Source organism: Buteo buteo, chromosome 8, assembly GCF_964188355.1.
Source record: "Buteo buteo chromosome 8, bButBut1.hap1.1, whole genome shotgun sequence".
NCBI classification, from domain to species: domain Eukaryota; kingdom Metazoa; phylum Chordata; class Aves; order Accipitriformes; family Accipitridae; genus Buteo; species Buteo buteo.
In genome coordinates, this window is record NC_134178.1 from 47,238,491 (window position 1) to 47,256,868 (window position 18,378).

At 41.0% G+C, this 18,378-nt stretch overlaps 1 protein-coding gene across 10 annotated transcripts in view; it reads left to right on the forward strand.

Annotated features, from left to right (window-relative positions):
* The first annotated feature begins 1,111 nt into the window (after positions 1 to 1,111).
* The window catches only part of KEL (Kell metallo-endopeptidase (Kell blood group)), a 28,494-nt gene continuing 11,227 nt past the window's right edge, over positions 1,112 to 18,378 (forward strand). The window contains exons 1-16 of one of the 10 annotated variants that reach the window (XM_075034650.1): positions 1,174 to 1,481; positions 1,580 to 1,732; positions 3,941 to 4,082; positions 6,552 to 6,704; positions 6,819 to 6,960; positions 8,390 to 8,593; positions 9,180 to 9,304; positions 10,248 to 10,394; positions 11,551 to 11,613; positions 12,612 to 12,800; positions 13,199 to 13,344; positions 14,633 to 14,756; positions 15,268 to 15,378; positions 16,413 to 16,511; positions 16,965 to 17,042; positions 17,487 to 17,590. In XM_075034650.1, the coding sequence (XP_074890751.1) occupies positions 6,945 to 6,960; positions 8,390 to 8,593; positions 9,180 to 9,304; positions 10,248 to 10,394; positions 11,551 to 11,613; positions 12,612 to 12,800; positions 13,199 to 13,344; positions 14,633 to 14,756; positions 15,268 to 15,378; positions 16,413 to 16,511; positions 16,965 to 17,042; positions 17,487 to 17,590 (1,406 nt within the window). In that variant the 5' untranslated portion in view covers positions 1,174 to 1,481; positions 1,580 to 1,732; positions 3,941 to 4,082; positions 6,552 to 6,704; positions 6,819 to 6,944. Of the gene's footprint in view, positions 1,482 to 1,579; positions 1,733 to 3,940; positions 4,083 to 6,551; positions 6,705 to 6,818; positions 6,961 to 8,389; positions 8,594 to 9,179; positions 9,305 to 10,247; positions 10,395 to 11,550; positions 11,614 to 12,611; positions 12,801 to 13,198; positions 13,345 to 14,632; positions 14,757 to 15,267; positions 15,379 to 16,412; positions 16,512 to 16,964; positions 17,043 to 17,486; positions 17,591 to 18,378 lie in introns of all 10 variants that reach the window. The other 9 variants (XM_075034652.1, XM_075034649.1, XM_075034651.1 and 6 more) reach the window with 9 other exon arrangements.

Consider the following 18,378-nt stretch of genomic DNA (forward strand, 5'->3'; position numbering starts at 1 on the left):
TGGGAATTTGTGAACCACTGAACAGATATCTAATTATCTTCAGATCAGTGAGCCAAGGCATCATATTCCCCTGAGAGACTAGCATTGTGGGGAGGTAAACAGTTCTGTCCTGGTGTTCTGCTTGTTTCAGTCATTTGGGAAGCTGACACCAAACTGGTCCTCACCATCTCTCTCAGCTCCCAGCTGCCACTTGAGAAGGTCTCAACTCCCAACATCCACCACTCAGTTTTTAAAGTCTCAGGGGAGTGATCTTGTAGTCAGATCTTTGAGTTATGGCCTAATTGTGGTGATACTGCTCAATTTAGGGTTAAACACAATGCATTGTCCTCTAAGGAGGACCATTACTCAATAGTTTCACTATGTAGACCTGTTTACTTTGGATAAACAATGCAGGCTTTGCCAGCAGCTATACCTTTGAAGAAGGAACTAAAGACTGATAAAAAGGAAACAGAAGGCACCGAAGGCTGGACGATTGCCAAAGAAGCATGAACTAGGGGAAAAGTAAAGGCAGCAGGGGGAGATCGTGACCACCGACTCAATTCAAGACCTAAAACACTTACCCCACACACACAGTCCTTGAGCACGCACTGTAGAATAAAACAACACTGTACTTTTAATTTGAAGAGGAGAAAACCTTAGCCCAATAGAAATGGTGGCAGGTAAGCAACTACCAATAATGATTTTGGGGAAGGACTTTGGAAACTAAGTAGGTGAATCTAAAACTATAAATTGCTCACTTGTTTAACTGCAGGGTGTGCCAGCTTTGTGGAGTTATCACCTGGCACCCATCTCTGCGCAGACATGAAATAAACAAATATCTCGGCTCTGTGTGTAAGATTGGCTTATTGCACACTGGGTACCAAACCCCACTTGTGGCACAACCATCCTGGTTCCCAGTCCTCAAAGCAGAGAAACTTCCCTCCCAAATCTTTCCAGTATGCATCCTTAAGGAAGCAAAGACACGCAGGCTGGCCATCGCCTGAGAAGCAACAAACAACTGTAACTAGAACCAGTAATGAATGATTTCTTTTACGCCTCTTAATGCAAAAAAAAAAAAACGAATCAGAAGTATATTTGTGTTCAACCCTTGAATGGACTTAGGAATGCAGATGAGAGCAAAAAGAAAGTCAGCACATCGGCCTTTCTTTTGTGGGAGGAGGAGCATGAGGACCCATAACCCACACTATCTTGCAATAGGCAGAGGCCTCCAGGCCCAAGAGCAGCAGGTTGAAACAGGCTAGTACCAGTGAGAATATCAGACCAAAACAGTCTTGTTGGGTGGGCAGGATAATAAGGCTGTTGGAGAGAAAAGAAGCAGCAAATTGTTGAGAAGAGGCTGTGGGAGATAAAGAATCACATACTTCTGTTCAAAAAGATTTCGGCGCAGCTCCAAGAGACACAGGGACGCATGGGTCATAGCAAGAGGTAGAAGGGAACAAAAAATACAGTTTTATGAGAAGTAGAGGTGTTAGGAGGAGAAGGTGGGTGGAGAGTTGCAGAATGTATCCATTTCCCTCCCTCCCATTTTCTTTAAGGGCGTTTTTCTCAGAGCTTTTCCTCTCTTTTCTCCTCCCCACAGCAATCAGCCAAGCTGGGAAGAGGAGATTGTCTCTGAACTTAGCAGTGTGGCTTGGCACAGTACACTGATAGTAAATAAGTAAACAGAGTTGACAACTGTGGTAACCACAGGAGAAAAGCCTGCTCAGTGACAAGGATGAGGACTCTTCCAGAGGTAAGGGTCTGTCTTGCAAACTGCTGAGGTACCTCCATCGCACCCCTCTCTTTTTCTTCCCCTGTCACAGGTACACTGCCTGTTGCCCTCGGGAACTGGGGAAGTTGAGCTTTTGGCAGTTTGTATCCAAAAGGGGCTTGTCCAGGTGTCAGGATTAATGATGTGGGATGTAGTGTGAGGTTTTAGGGGTTCTTGCCCTTCCTGTTAGTCATCCTAATGTCCATTCTGAGGCTGTATTCAGATCTGTTTGAAACACTGACCAATAAGTAGTAGTAGTAATAATAATAATAATAATCTGATTATTTATATCTTTTATTGTATCCCCATTTTTTCAACAAATTATTTTAAGAAAGTCCTTATGCAGAAACATGCAAATTTTTTCCCCACAAATAACTGTGGGTATACATGGCATAGTTTTCTGAATGTGAGAATGACATGGTAAGCCTAATTTCTCCCCATGTAGTACAGTGTCCTTTTCCTGCTTTGATGTCTTATATAAATAACTAGTAAAGTGTTAATTGCGTATTTACAGACAAATCACACCGAACCGAACTGTTAGTTCAGGGTTGCTAAAATATACAAAACATTCAAAGACAATAGAGCTAAGTAAAGTTTTCTATGTAACTAAATAATATTAAAAAAGGAATGTGTATGTTTTGTATGTTGAGAGCTGTTCAGTGTTGCAAGAGCTGTGGCTGTAATGCATACAGTCACTTTATATTTATCTTGTCTGCATTTTTCTGGCTGAAGAATTAGCAGAAATGTTTGGTTTGTATATCCATTCTCATATTTCTATGTGATAAAGATCAGACAACAATCATAATTTTAAATAGTTGTGGTTATGCTTCAAACTTTTAGTAGTCCAGAATATAATTTAGCAAACTTTCTGTTTAGTTTCTCATGTTAGCAGGTACTATATTTTGAACACAGGCTAAAATACTATTTCTCCAATAGCATTTAATGTGCTCAATTATGTACTTAAGTGATTTGCTGGCAAAATATAAATTTAAGAAAATGTTGATGTTTTTATGAGTATTGGAGCATTAGTCTGAAAACGTCATCCACATGACTAATGTGATAAACACAATTTGGGTAACAGCCAATGTCAGTAATTCGTGAATAATCTACTGGCTGAAAAATAATACCGCTAAACTGTCTGGTAAATAGTTATGAAAAATAACTCCAATCCTCCCTGCCTTTGATCTCTTTATTTTAATTTACTTTATTTTCATAAAAGTTAGATGCTGCTGCTTCTGCAGCAGCACTAAACACTGGGAAAATGCAAGGTAAGGAAGAATTAGACAAAGGAACTTCAACCTCCCTGCAGAATTCAGGAATGGCTCACAAACAGATGGAAGGAGATGCTGAAGGAAAGTCAAATTGTTTGGCTGATTTAGTTGCATCAAACAGTTCTTGCTTTAGTCATAACAGTGCTTGTCAAGATTCTGCTAGCCTAAGTCATGCTTGCATTTGAATTGGATGATTCATGTAGTACATAAATTCAAAATTATTCATTTTATAATTGAGGAAAATTAGAAGTCAGCTTTTAGTGATTTTACAGGCATTTGATCTCACTTAGCTACAGTGAAGCCATTTAAATTTGAGCACTTGCACATTCTTAAAAGAAAAGCATGAAAGAACTGAAACTGTACTGGAAATTGCATTCATCTTCAACTTCATGCAAATACTAATCATTCTTCTCACTTACTCGAAAGTGAGGCCCATATGGAAAAGCTCTGTCAGAGATTAAAGGCTCTTTATCCTTATCCACAGGCTTGTTCAAACTATTCACTTGTCTCTTTATATGGATAGTGCTGGATGAGGCAACCAAGCCTCAAAACATACCACAATAAAGTGCTTCTGCTTCCTGCAAGCTATGTAATGTTCCTGCATCCTGTGCGCTGGGAATTTTTTTATCCCACCTCCAATTCCATCTAGTTAAATCCACACTTTCTTAACCAAGGATCACTGAATCAGGAAGGGCTCTGTATTTCAGTGCCTGTGAACCACTTAGTCTGCTTGTGGCATAAAAGTGAAGTTCATACTAGATAAAGAAGCTGACAGGGATATTGCCCAGGTCAGTATCTTTATAAGACTACTGAAAGAACAGGTATTTGTCTGTCTAGGTTTCTTTAAGCTGTTGTCATGAAAAAGATATAAGGGACAACTAAGTATGACTGCCCTCCTCTTTTTTCTCTGTTTATGTAGGTCCACAGGTTCTCTCAAATCCAGCCCCAGTAACAGAGACAAGATTAGAAAGACATTCCTTATGGAAGGTGAAGTGTTTGAAGAACACTTTTTTTCCTTATGGCTTACAAAACACAGACCTTAATCCAGTTTCTAAGTAGAGGTACACAACCAATTTCCACTCCCCTGTCTCTTCTTTTGGGGTTTGCTGTTCTTTTGGGGTATGCTGTTCTCAGCCAGGTACTTCTTTAGTTGTTTTACATTGGAGTCTTGAGGGGGACAGTCTAGTTCACTTACAGATTTTTTAATTTGATGCATTTTCCATTTCAAAAGGAACATAATGTATCCGCCCTATATAGACCTACTGTTAACCAGAAGTTTGGCAAAAATTGCAGTGACAGTCTGGAAATACCAATTTCTTTTTAGTATCTCCACAGCCATGCCATTTAATACTTGAAAGAGAGAAACGGATGTCCTCTGATAACATGAGCCCAAAGAATTGCAAAATTATTTCATAGTAGGAATAGGCCAGATTTTCAATGTGAAAAACAAGAGGTCTATTGCGACAGAGAAGTCAGGAGCATTGTGAATGTAAATCATTCACTCTCTCCTAAAAGGTGAGAGATGAGGGCTTGCAAGTTGAAGAGTACTTGTTCTTCTTCCTTTTCAGCCAAACATTTTCTTTCGCTCACTTCCCTGCCATAATGTTAGGTCATGACACTTACTCTCTGCCTGAGGAGTAAAAGCTAAAGTGTTTTACTACAGGGGCACATGAAAGGAATTTGGATTTCCTCCTTTGTATTTTCTACAATGTACTTTGCCAGTATGATCATGTTCTGTATCTAGCACCTTTTAACACCTGGATGCACTTGTATGTACTTGCTCTCCATTTAGTTATTCTGTATCCTGTCTAAAGAAGTTGTCAGGAGAATAGGATGTTAAAGGGAGAAAAGCACTTAGGTATTTAACTCTTATTAGCAGTTTCCCTGAGCCAAGTAAGCTGACATAGGCTTTTAAGAGGCTTCTGTTCATGATTGAATAAAATGCATGTTTGAAAGACATAAAATTATGAGGTCTGTTTTTCTATGTTTTCTGTTCTGTTAATGTTTTTGTACAGGAATTTTACACAGTATATTAGGCAAGATGATTACAGCAGACATTCATTTCCTTAGCCTTTCCTCAGGTGAAGGGGTATATGCTGTGAGGTACTTAATTCTTGTAGGATTTTGCTTCATTTCTTCTTGTGTTTTTTGTAAAGATTTATGTTTTCTGGTTTTGTGGCAAAGAAGATACATACTGAGCATGGTGACAAATGCAGTTTAGCTGCTGCATGTGAGGGAGCAGCAAGGGCAAACAAGGAAATAGAATCTAGAACCTGAGAGTCATGGCAAGGCAGGCAAGACTTTACCAGCACCCCCACAGTATGGGAATGAGGTGGGGGGGTAAGGCAGGTCTGGTGACAGTAGCCAGGGTCAACCAAGAGTGTAGATTGCCAGGTAAGTCTGTTGTGAGGAGGCAGGTCCAAGGTCAAACCTGCAGAATCAAGTCCGTAGGTTAAGGTCAGGATTCAGATCAATGGGGCACACAGCCAGCCATAAGCATGGCTGCTGCTGCAGCATAGCTCAGATGGAGATCACACATGAGAGCTGAAAAAAGCAGCTCCCAAGTGAAGAAGTGGGCACCTCCACTGAGGCTGCTTCTAGCTTTTTCTCAAAGTGCGCCAAGGCCTGTCAAGGTTTCTCAAACAGATTTCTTTTATTTGAGAACCAGGCTTGAGCACAAGGACCTAAACTTGAGGCTGTGAGGACGGTACAGTAATTTGCTGTTCTCCAGTCTTACATGCATCAAAGTAGGTAGAAGCAGTGGACACACAGAGTAAATGTCATTTTATCTAACTTTACACAGGTAGACGTTAGGTGTGTATCCTAACATAGTTATCTAGCTTCCTTTGCAGTCAATGGAGAAAAAGAGGTAAATCTGGAGGATGCTTCAGCTCATCCTAAGACAGATGTCTAAAACAGAAGGTGTACTCATAAGGTGCCTAGCCTTCTCCACTGACTAAAAAAACACACCTAGATTATGAACACAACTAAATTTAAGTGAGATAAAATCTGTCTGTATATAAGATCTCTGTGACTTACGGCTTACTGCAGTTTTTAGAATAGGGCAAATCTTTTCTCCCACTTGAACTGGACTAGAAGGCTTAGGATGCAGCAGTTATTTCTTGAGGAGAGATCTGAAATTAGTGCTCAGATTGCCAGACTATAACAGAATAAAGAACCACCAGTCCTAGCCATCCTGTTATTAGCTTTATGGGCTCAAAAAGGCTTTGATATCTTCAGGAGGTATATGCAAGGTGATTCCATAAACCAGAAGGAACTACAGACAGACAGGTCTCCTCATGGCAAGCTGGCTTTTTGATGCATAATTCATAAGACTGTGTGTAGGGTTCGGCTTGCGGAAGATCTCGCGATGTCACGGAAAGTTAGAGGATTGGTCGCAGCCTTATGATGTATCTGTAATCCCACCTACCCTTGTTAGTATAAAAGGAATTAACTGCGCAATAAAAGGGGGAAGTTGGCGCTCACACTGTGTGTGTTATCTGTCTCTTTCCCTGGTCCGGGCCGACCAGTGATCTAATCGCGGCACCTTGATATGTGGCGAACGCTACACTGTGCAATAGCTGTAGCTGGAAAAGACAAGGAAACGAAGGAGGTGAGAAAGCCCCTGGGAGTACAGTCACCTAGATGACTTGGACGACTATTGGTATCCTGGAACTAGTCCTGTGAGTGATTTTCTAGTAGATTAGGTGGAAGAGGAAGTATATTACCAGTGCTAACTTTAATATGAATTTTTCTTTCTTCATTTTTTCTCTTTTGTCTCATTTTTCTCTCTTCAGACCTGTGACCAGGAGCAGAGAGCAGGTGCAAAGAAAGAACGATGCCTTCAGGGGAAAAGCCTACTTCTGTGTACACTTCTTCTCAGTACTCTCCTTGGCTTTACACTGCTTATCACCTACATTGTGATGACTTGTGGTCTAGGTATAACATGGGATATCCTTTTCCCTGCTTCTTCCTCCACCCCATTTGTAAGACACCTTTCTCTCCTATCTGCCTCCATTGTGTATTAGGCTTAGCATCTGTGTGAAGAATCAGACTTTCAGAATCTCAAAGAATCTTAACACCAGTTGTAAAAAAGGTACACTGTTCTGCCTCTTCCTTGTGTCATATTGGGGCAAGATCCCCACACCTGTCCTCCTTCACTGCCTGCCATTAATATGCCTGGGCCCAGTTTTGAGGGAGAGCATCATTATATTGTCTTGTATCTCATCATCGTGTCTTGCTCTGTCTGTAGTCAGCTCCAGGAAACTGGACTGAACCTGAGATTTGGAGCTCCTTCTCCACCTTTCCATCTCTGACTTAATAAGTGTAGTCCTAGTTTTCTAGCACAGACCAGTGCAGTCATAGTGTAGAAAGAAAAGTCATAGTCTCTTGCTAATGGGGGAGCTGTGAGCATAAACCAGAAATGTTAATTTGCCTTTCAAATGCTAAACAACTATCTGCAGAAAGGTCCATGTAAATGTTTATGCATATAGAATGCACAGTATTGAAGGTGCATTTATATTGGTGGATACAGACATTCCCTGCTCCAAAATAAACAGTATTGACTCTTTACCTAGCATTTTTCTTTAGCCACTATTATGTGTTGGAGAGACCAAGGAAAAACTGTTAGTTTAGATCGTGTCTATTTTACACTCTGCCCACCTCCTCCCATGTTAACTGTTGAAACCATAGTATGGAAAGTCTTACTTTGATTTTCAAGTGGCTTATTTCAGTAAATAATTGATCTGATCTGATGTTGATACGAGACACCGAACCAAAATGAGAACACATACCCAGTGATTCACAGCAGTTTAGATAAAGGGAGTTTTAGATCAAAGCAAGGTGTACTAGAAAGTGTCCTGTTTTAACAAATGGCATTGCTGAGAAATGTTTCCCATGCTTGAACATCTCCCTCCACATCTTAAACTTACCTCCTTACTTTCTCTGTGCTATGTTCTTCTTTTGCTTCATGTGTTGACACCATCAGTTGCTTCTTGTTTATCATTTGGCCGAATTTGGCTGATTCAGAGAAAATACACTGAGAAGGCAGAGTAATCCAAGCTGTGACTGTCTAGGTACTATGAACAGAGGACACCACCTCTGGACATATTACCTGTCCTTTATTTAAAGAATCTCCCTTATAAAGTGCAAAGGCAATCTTCCTGTGAAGTGAAAGACAGAACACACTTTGTTCCATATTCAGCAAAAACTTAAAAGGAATTCAACAATCTGCATGCAAAGGAGTTTGTACCAAAAATAAATCTCTGGGGGGAAGTGTCCCACAGATAACTTCTAATTTTTTTTGTTTGGAGTTGTTCTCACTCTCCACTGTCACTGCTCAGTTCTCTCCCATTTACTTCCTGCCCAGGATCCTGTGATGCCGAGCTGGGTCTTAAACTGTTGGCCAGACTCCTGAATTCTAGGAATGACACTGTAGACCCCTGTGAGGATTTCTACAAATATGCCTGTGGCAGCTGGGAAGGCAAACACTCGAGCAGAACCACAGAAGAATCACTAAATGTATTTGATGTGTTGTTGGAAGAAAACCAGTTGATCCTGAAAAGGCTTTTAGGTAGGGACAGATGATTGGTGTGTTACCTTCAGCATCTTCCTCAGCCAGAGCTGAGAATACTAATAACTGAGAGCACAATCATTCCTAACAGGGACTGAGTCCAGTCTCTTTGTTCTTCTATCATTACAGGTACAGATTTATTCTTGAGCATGTCATATTACAATAGCTGCATTTTAAACATTTTAGTTCCCCTTGCCAAGTGTAACAGATGAAAGTAACACTTTAAAATTCTGACAGCAACCCAAATAATTTTCCTGTTGCCTTGTAAAAGTAGACCCTTTTTGCTGTGTTTGTCTGAATGTGCACTCTGGTCATGTGTCCTGACTCCACCTGGGACTGAAGCCTAGGTACGCACCACCTTCCTTTTGTGCTCCTGTTTCCATGCAAAGAAACTCACATATTTGGCCTCAGGAAGAGTCATAGCAGAAGAAGGTCTCTTGCTTTGGGTGACCATGAGAAGTGTGAATATATTTACTGTTCTGAATCAAAGTGCAGTGTAATGGTTTCTTACAACCTTTCTCTGCCTTAATACTGCCCCAACTTTTTTTACCACTTTTGTAGTTCTTAATCTATTTTTTTTCCTCAGAGGGCCCACAGTTTGGGATAAGAGGCTCAGCTAAAGAGAAAGCAATCCAGTTCTATCGCTCCTGCATGGATACCCAAAGGATAGAATCCCAGGGAGCTCAACCATTGAAGGACCTCATAAATCAGGTGAGTGTTTGTGCTATTTCCTCTCCCTGCAGAAGATAATTCCTGCAGGAAAAAGGAAAGTGTGAAGTTAGGGTCATATGGTCCTACATGATGGAATTTTGCCAGCATCTGGTCATGAAATAAGCTCATGGTTCACAGCACAACTTCTAAGTGATAAATCTTCTAGCTTTAAATGCTGTTTCAAGATTTTATTTTCTGACATCAGGTACCTGAATCTTTCCTCATGACCTTACATATTAATTTAGGACTCTACAACAACCAAGACTGCAAAGAGGGATCACTTCTAATCTCAGAAGTTCAGTTCAATAGGATCCAACTTACAGATCAGGGAACATGTTGCAAAACGGATGAAATTTTTTTGTCTTAAGATCTGATGGCCATCCACTACTTCAGGCTTTACGGGAGCTTGTTTAAAGAGTAAAATGCTTCTCTTTCCATTCTGGGAGACTCCTCTCAGTGCCAGGGAGAGTTGTACATCTTCCTGCTAGCAAAGGGCATTTATGCCTTGTCTCCAAGGAGGATGCAGAACCTTCCAGCAGAAGAAACAGTGACTGCAGGCCTACCTGTGAATCTGCTTGTCAGGGAGGTGTGACCTGTAATCCCTGATTCCTGGTTGCCCTTTGGATGGCTTTTGAAAAATGAGACCTCTTTCCTTACTCCTTCTTCTGCTTTTTTCCTGTACACCTTGTTCTGTTGATAATTATCATTCCTTTTTCCTCTTTCATTTTGCAGTTCGTTGCTTTGCTTAAGTGAAAGTAACAGGTCATTTTAAAGCCAACAGGGTATGTAGAAATCTTCATGAGTTTCCTCTGTTACTATTTGCTTTGTTGCTTCTCGGTTGTCATAATGACTAAGCTCATAGGAGTGAAAAAAAGATTTTGTAAATATGGATCAAACAAGTGTTTTTCTCACCTGCTGCCATGCTGTCTCTCTCCCTCTCTAGATCGGTGGATGGAATATCACAGGCATGGGGAAAGCAAAAGATTTTAATGAAACTCTTCAGACTCTTATGGGCAGATACAGCACCTTTCCCTTTTTCAGAGTCCATGTGGGACCTAGTCCTTTTGACCTCAAGACCAATATTATTCAGGTGGGTGGACTAATGAAAGAAAATTATCAGGAAGCACTGGGAATAAAGAGTCAGTTACACAGCCCATGAGACCCAGGCTTGCTCAAGTTAAGCCTATTTTCTTCTCTGAAGAAAGTTTTCCTGAATTTCAGTAAACTTCTTGATTTTATTACATAAAAAGCACTTATTTCTGGAAAATGAGCAGATGAGGAAGAATAAATCACTTACTTTCTCTCATCTCTTCTGCCTGACAGTGTAGATTGTACTTTGTCGTGGAAGGGTTTGGTTCTTCTTATGTTCATGGGTATGACTAGTATAATAAATTATGGACTCTAAGTGCTATGTGTCTAATACGCATAGCGTAATATGAATTTTGCAGCTCACTGTTGGGGTTTAAACCTGGTAGGCAGCTAAGCACCACAGAGCCGCTCATTCACTTCCCCAACCAGTGGGATGGGGTTAAAAGTCAGAAGGATAAAAGTGTGAAAACTCATGGGTTGAGAAAAAGACATTTCAATAATTAAAAAAAAAAGAAAGAAAGAAAATAAAGAAGTGATGCAAAAAACCTCTAGTTGCTCATTACCAACCAATCACTGCCCAGCCAGTTCCCAAGCAATGGCAGCCCTGGCCAACCTCCTTCACCCCCACTTTTATTGTTGAGTATGATGTCATATGGTCTGGAATACCCCTTGGGTCAGTTGGGGTCAGCTGTCCCAGCTGTGTCCCCTCTTAGCTTCTCGTGCACCCCAGCATCCTCACTGGTGGGGTGGGGTGAGAAGCAGAAAAGGCCTTGACACTGTAAAAGCTCAGCAGTAACTAAAACATCCCTGAATTCTCAACACTGTTTTCATTACACATCCAAAACACAGCCCCATTCTAGCTACTATGAAGAAATTTAACTCTATCCCAGCCAAAACCAGTGCACCATGCAGAAACATTTAACAATGTGGTTTACATTTGAATATCAGGTACTGCAGATTTGTAATGAGCTTTTAAATGAGCTGCAGAATATGATAAATCCACAAAAAATAATTAGCAAACATTTTCCAAAAGTAAAAGCAATTTATTGACATTTCAAATTCTGTGACATAGAAATTAACAAAGCCCATTGAGCATGTCCTCACATTCCAGTGTTTCTGGAAATAGCAAGATGTTTTTTCTTTGCTCCTTTTTGCAGATTGACCATCCTGAGTTTGAGATGCCACCTGAGAGTAAATTCAAAAAGAAAAATTATCTTGAGGTAACATATCAGAGGCTGAAGAAAGGTAAAAATAGCTATTTGGTGTAGGGATCTCATTGAATTGCCTCCTGGTTCAGAGTGGTCTGTTTCCATGGGTTACGGTCAGTGACCTTTGAAAATGTCTCCAGAAGGAATTCTTTACAAAAATCTCCACTTTTCCAGAAAGATAGTTTGTAAAATGTAACCCATTTTTAAATGCCAGGTTTAAAACTTCTAGTGCAGAAACAGAATGTTATAGTTTTAATTTGTATTTAATAAGTAATATGAACCTGGGCTTCCCTCTAGGTTTCACCTTGAATGAATGTTTAAAAAAAAATGTTCTTGTCTAAATTAAGGCTTTATAACTTAAAATCTGTGTATTGGGGGAGGGGTAGCTAGCATTTCAAAAGTTATTTTAAAATGTTTTAACCTAAGCTGGGGAAACAAGCTCTTTGACCTTGGGAGTTATTACAACAAAGTTAATTTCATCACAGCTCTGTCATTTTTCTGAACTTATAAAAACTGAGTTGATTTCAGTTTCTCAGTCTGACTCTTTCAGAAGAGTCCTCAAAAAAATGAGCCTGTGTACTCATCACAAGTGTTCCTTTGATAGCTCAGGAACATAGCAGCAAGAAGCTGGCATTTTCTCTCCCATCAGAAATCCTGGCTCATTATATCACTACATCTCTCTCCTTTGACTCCGGAGATGGCCGGCCTACATCCCTAAAATTATTCAGTATTTAATGTAATTGTAAGCTGGGACAAAAATAACCTTTGGGGAATTCAGTGTTCTTCACTGAAAGAGCAGCTGTACTTGGCAAACTGTATTCCACATGAATAATTACATAAGGATGTTGCAGTGAAGAAGACAGTTTTAGGGATGGGGCTGCAGTGGTTTTGAAAGATTGAAGCTTATATGGTCAAGATGGATGGATGGATGGATGGATAGATGGATGGATGGATGGGGTGACTAATTTTCAGTCATGTTTCTCCCACTGGTCATATGCTCTGTATTGCAGGTTCTCCGTGTGTATCTCTCATATTTGAAGAAACTGGGGAGCCTACTTGGAGGGCCACAGGATGGTCCCCCTGATTCGTTTTCCCTTACCTTGTCCTTCATCTCTAACCTCCAGCGAGTTGTCACCCCACTGCAGGAAAGACAGCAGAGGGGGATGCTGTTCTTTAACACTACCATTAGGGAGCTACAGGTATCTATTCCTTAGAACCTGAGCAACACAATTTCATGTTACATTCACATTCTGAAGACCTGGATCAAAAGAGATGTGAGACACTCTGTTTAGATGCCATTCCCTTGCAACTTACACTTGAAGTCTGTTGAGCTTTAAATAACCTATTAACTTAATGTCTTTTATTGACAGCAGATGGATTTTTCAGGCCCAAAACTCTCTCCCATCCTCGGTGCTAATTCAATTAAAAAAAGTAAATTCTCCTTTTCTACTAGAATCAATACCCACATCATAAAAACAGTTTAACTTGTTGAAAGCATCTCTTGACAGTATCAGAGAGACTATCCCAGTTTCCCTATTATTTCCTGTCAGTCAATTTAGATTCATAGTTCAGCATGTAAGCTTTGTTTTACTTCTAGGAAAAGGCACCTGCTATTGACTGGCTGTCATGTCTCCAGGCTGTCTTCCATCCTATGCCACTGAACCTCTCTCAGCCGATTGCAGTGCATGACATGGATTACTTAAGAGGCTTGTCACAGCTCATCGAACAATGGCACAAGGAAAGGTAGGAGTCAATATCTATGGTCATAGTTGTTCATGCCTCGAGAAGTATTAACTTCAGATACCATAAATCAAAGACGTCTCTGTTAGAGGCTGCTGAATCTAGTAGCCTAACAATTGCAAGGCTGCTGTGGCTCTACAACCACAGGTTTAGCCAGTACTAATGCTTAGCATATATTCCCAATAGGCTTGCACATGCACACACCATATATGTACACACATATAAATATATATAGATACATGCATCACACAGATCAATAAAGATGGAACACAGTGCCTTTACTGGCACCCACCCACCCATAGCACTCATACAAACATGAACAGCTCAGACTGATCCTATTGCTCCTCTCCAGCTGACCACGATTGGTCTATATTAGTGAAATATGTATACGTACACACACAATATGGATCACTCCAATAGCTGGTCTTAGATATTCAGTCTGTCCAGAAGCTGGCCCCAGGTCCCCCGGTGTCCACAGCTGCTGGCATCTGGATATATAAGCCCCTAAGTCTTGCAGCCCTACTTTGGTTGCTGGTACTCTGGTCTCTTCCTGTTACACGCACACATACACAAGCAGATATCTCCAGTAGCTGGTCCAAACCTCTAGACTCTCCAGTAGCCAACTCTCAGACACCTGCTCTCTCCAGCAGCTAGCTTGGACCAAAGTCCCTCCAGTAGGCAACTCTCGGACTCCTTGTCTCTCCAGTATCCAGTCCCATCCCCATACACAGAGAGCAGAATGTTATTTAAGAATAGCATTTAATAAGATAGGACAGATTCTGGTGACCATGTGCAGGGCTGAATCAGACAGATGTCCTGGCGGGCCACAAGTTTATGCTCAACCATTCCCTCTTACCACCTTTCCTCTCCATTTTCCCATGCATGTTCCCCCCAATCCACCATAATCCTTCCCTTTCCCTGCCTTTGGTCCTTCCCATAAACATTCCATAATAAATCTCACAGAATCCCACAGACCCCTCAAAATATTCTATAATAAGTTTCACCCAGTCCTAAAAATGCTCTTTCTCCTGCTTCCCATAAAGAATCCTGTGCCCCAGCAGGCAATTACCCCTTGAGTCTTCATGGTGTTCTGGGGAGAGAGTTTCTTCGGTTGAGTCATGTCAAATCATCCTCCTTTGATAGCCCCAGGTGTAGCCCATTCAAGTACTTAGTTATTTTTCAGGTTACTAGGGTTCTTCTGCCTCAAATTATTCCTGACACTTGCCACGCCTGTGTGTTTATAGTGACTAGCCTTCAATCTTCAGTCTTTTTAAATGTCATTTTCCTACAGGGTCCTTCACATTTATATGATTGTTTGTCTGGTTGGGAATCTCTCTCCAGCCCTTGACAGTCAATTCCAAGATGCACGCCTGGAGCTATCTAAGATTCTTTATGGAAAACTGGGATCTAGAATGGTGAGTTAGCCTTTAACCACCTTCTTCAGCCTGACCAGCAGCTGAACACCCTAGCTGATCACCTTCTAGATGTTCTCTTGATGTCTTGTCTGGATGGATTTCTTAGATTTAGGAAGGAAAACTACTCTCACTAGGCCATTAAATGCTTCCTTTTTCTCTAAGAAATGTGGGAGTAGACATGACACCCAAAACTTTAGAGAGCTAAGTGCACTGTATCACAGGGTGGGGAACAATATATAGATGGTCACCTTTCTTCTATGTATTTGTCTCAGCTGGCATATGAATCTTCATCTTGTGTGAAAGTAAGTGGAGTAAATAATAAGGATATTAATGCTTTACTTGATTAAAGTTTTCTGAACTAGCTTAAACGGAACTACATTACCATTCACTACTGGCATATTTAGATAGCAGCGTATATGCTACTGACTGCACGTTTACATATCTTTTTACTGTCTTCCTATCTCTTTGTCCTCACTCTCATGTGTCTCTATTTCTTTCTCTGTTCTTACAGATCGCAGCTGAACGCTGGAGGAAGTGCTTGACTGATACCACTTCTTTCTTTGAGCCAGTTCTAGGGCAGATGATTGTGCAAGAAATTTTCCCTCAGCAGAGCAAGAAACTTGTAGGTATTCATCCTCTTAACCCCCAAGCAGAGCTCAGCTTCATCTTTCTGTTTTTGACATGCCAACTTAAGACCACATCAAGGCAGCAAAATCATGTGTAGATTTTATAACTTTTTACCTGTTGCTATACTTATGCACTTCCCCTCCTTTTGGGGGAATGAAAGATGTCAGAACAAGACATGGCTGTCATTGCTAGAATAATCAATGCTAAAATACCAGTTATTATCTTTATCTCAACTGTTAGCAAAGTCATGCGTGCAGCACCAATACCTATGACAGCCCTACAAATGCATGCAATCTCACTGTGCTTCCTGGAATGACAGTTAGTATTAACAGTATTCATCACCAGTCTGACATATTTAAATAAGATTTTCAATTGCAAAGCCATTAAGCCATCATATGACCAGCTGTACAGAAACAAAATCAATGCCAAAACATTCTGAGTAAAAGGAACACCTTTTTTTTTCCTTTGATGATCAGAGTTCCTTTTTCTTTTGAGGGAAGTTAGTGTAGGCCCCAGGTTTTATAAGGAGTTTGCAGTGTATAAAGTGACAAGAGTAAATAAGTTAATGGGAAAACTAAGACTACGTGTAGTGAAGCACAAAGCTGAATGAACAAAACATAATTTTGTGAAGGAGAGACTCAGATTGCCATAACTTTGAAAAGGGAGACACCACCATGAAATACTTGTGGATACTGAATTTTGATTTCACTCAAGAAGTGGGGCAATCATTTGGTCCACTCTTATCCCAACAGGGATTGAATGAAAAAGAATTGTCTCCCTCTTAGTTACCATGAGAGGCAAGATGAAAAGGTGTGTGGGAGAGAATGATGATCCCTGTGAGGAACCACTGGATGCCAAATAACTTAAGCCTAAACCATTGTAGAAACTGAAATCTCTTCTTTCATCACAAGAAGAGAAATTTTTCCCCAGTTATTCTGTGGTTGAATTGCGGGAACATGGGAAGATGGTAGCTAAGCCTGAACAATGTTTTTCTGCAGTTCTGACCGTGCCTTCTTTAATCCATTGCAGGCTGAGCAGATGTTCTCTGAGATCCAAGATGCCCTCTATGGCCAACTGGATCAGTTGGAGTGGATGGATGAACAGACCCGCCAAGAGGCTAAAGTCTTGGTGTGTGCAGAAGGCAGAAGTTACTGAGGCCTTCCTTTCCCTGAAGCTTTTGGGTGGTTTTATAAGTGCCATCATGCCATGTGATCATACATTGATGTGTAGGCAAAGAGAGGCTCAGTGTTTGTTTGTCCATGGATACTCTGAATTAATTGTATTGAGATACAATTCAGTTTTATACACCTGAACAGGTTAAAAACTATAAAGCTGAATGCCAGAAAACAATGCTATAAAGAAAAAGAAGAGTAGAACAGCATTAGGACTCAGGTCATTGAGTTAAGAAACCAGAGTAGCAAGAGAAGATGTCTTGTTGAAACAGAGTAGCTGTTATTTTGAAGGGCTGATTCACAGATCATATTTAGGTTGCTTAAAAATAGAGTTTAAAAAGGACTTCTAGAATGTAAAGCCTCCTGTTGGTCACGTGTCTTTCTGTTTGTTTGTTTATTATGATTTTAGGTTTCCAAACTACAAGTGGAGATTGGCTATCCAGCTCACATACTCCAAACTGCCAAAGTGAACCTGGAATACCAGAATGTGAGCTATATAATGTAAACATGCCTGCCTCATTATTGGCAGTTTACCTGTACCAACTGCTATCTTGTCCACTGCTAAAAAACGCTATGGCCTCTGGAACAATGCACATATCTTACCGTTCATTTTCTAAGAACATATCGGCCCAGAGAACCTTTATCTGTTGCTTCTGTGTTGTTGCCTATGCTGTCCCTTACTTAGAGTGGCTGGCCTGAGAGAGATTGATTGTGACCTGCTCGTATGTTCTGTTTGGCCTGAAGATAACATTCCTGTCATATCTTAAATTGAAGGTCTTCAGAACTGGGAGAGAAAAAAACACAAGTATTCCATTGGTTTGTCTTTTGATGAATCCTTTTTTGACCTGTAGGACTTTTCTCTTTCTCATACTGTCCAATTCATTCCTCGTTCATGCCTTATGACACTCACATTACCTGTCTCTTCCCTCAGCTGGAGATAAGTGAAGACAGCTTTTTCCTCAATGTGGTGGCTTGCTTGAAATTACTAAGGCAAAATTCCTACTTGAAACTCCTTCAGCATCACTCACAGGACAAGTAAGTGTCAGATACTAATCTAAAAAATGTAACAGTCTCACACACTCGTGGACTGAGGTTGGAAGGGACCTGTAGACATCACCTAGTCCAACCCTCCTGCTCAAAGCAGGATCAGCTAGAGCAGGTCACTCAGGACTGTGTCCAATTGTGCATCTATATCTCTTTTTTAATGGAGAAGGAGGGGGAGGGCAGGTGTGGGGCTGGGGCAGAACTGGACACAGTACTTCCAGATGTGGTTTCTCCAGTCCTGAATAGAGGGGCATGATCACCTCTCTTGACCTGCCAGCAACACTTCTCCTAATGCAAGACAAGATGCTGTTGTCCGTCTTTGCTGCAAGGCTGCATTGCTGCATCCTGCTTAAAAAAGCCTTTAATCTGGCAGCCTGTTTTATATTCAGCCTGAGCTCATGCTACCAAAAAAACCCACCATTGTGGAAGGGCCTCAGACCCCTGAAAAAAGAACCTTTTTTGCCCGTGAACCCTTGAGTAAGGGGAATAGCTGGTTCTCCTGGACTTAGCAGAAAAGCAAGCAGCAAAGCAAACAGCAGAGCACTGTGATGACGTGAATGCTGGCAGGGTTACCTCAAAGGCAGGACATAGGATGCTTCAGAAGGCAGGCAGCATTGACAGGCATGCTTGGGACCTTAAACCACCTGAAGAGTATTCTATGCAGGACTTCACAGGAGATTACTAATCCTGACTTAACTTGACAGAGAAGTTGTGAGGGTGAATCCCTTACTGTGTATGAAAGCTAAGCTACTAGCTCTGACCATCTGTAAAAAAGTGAA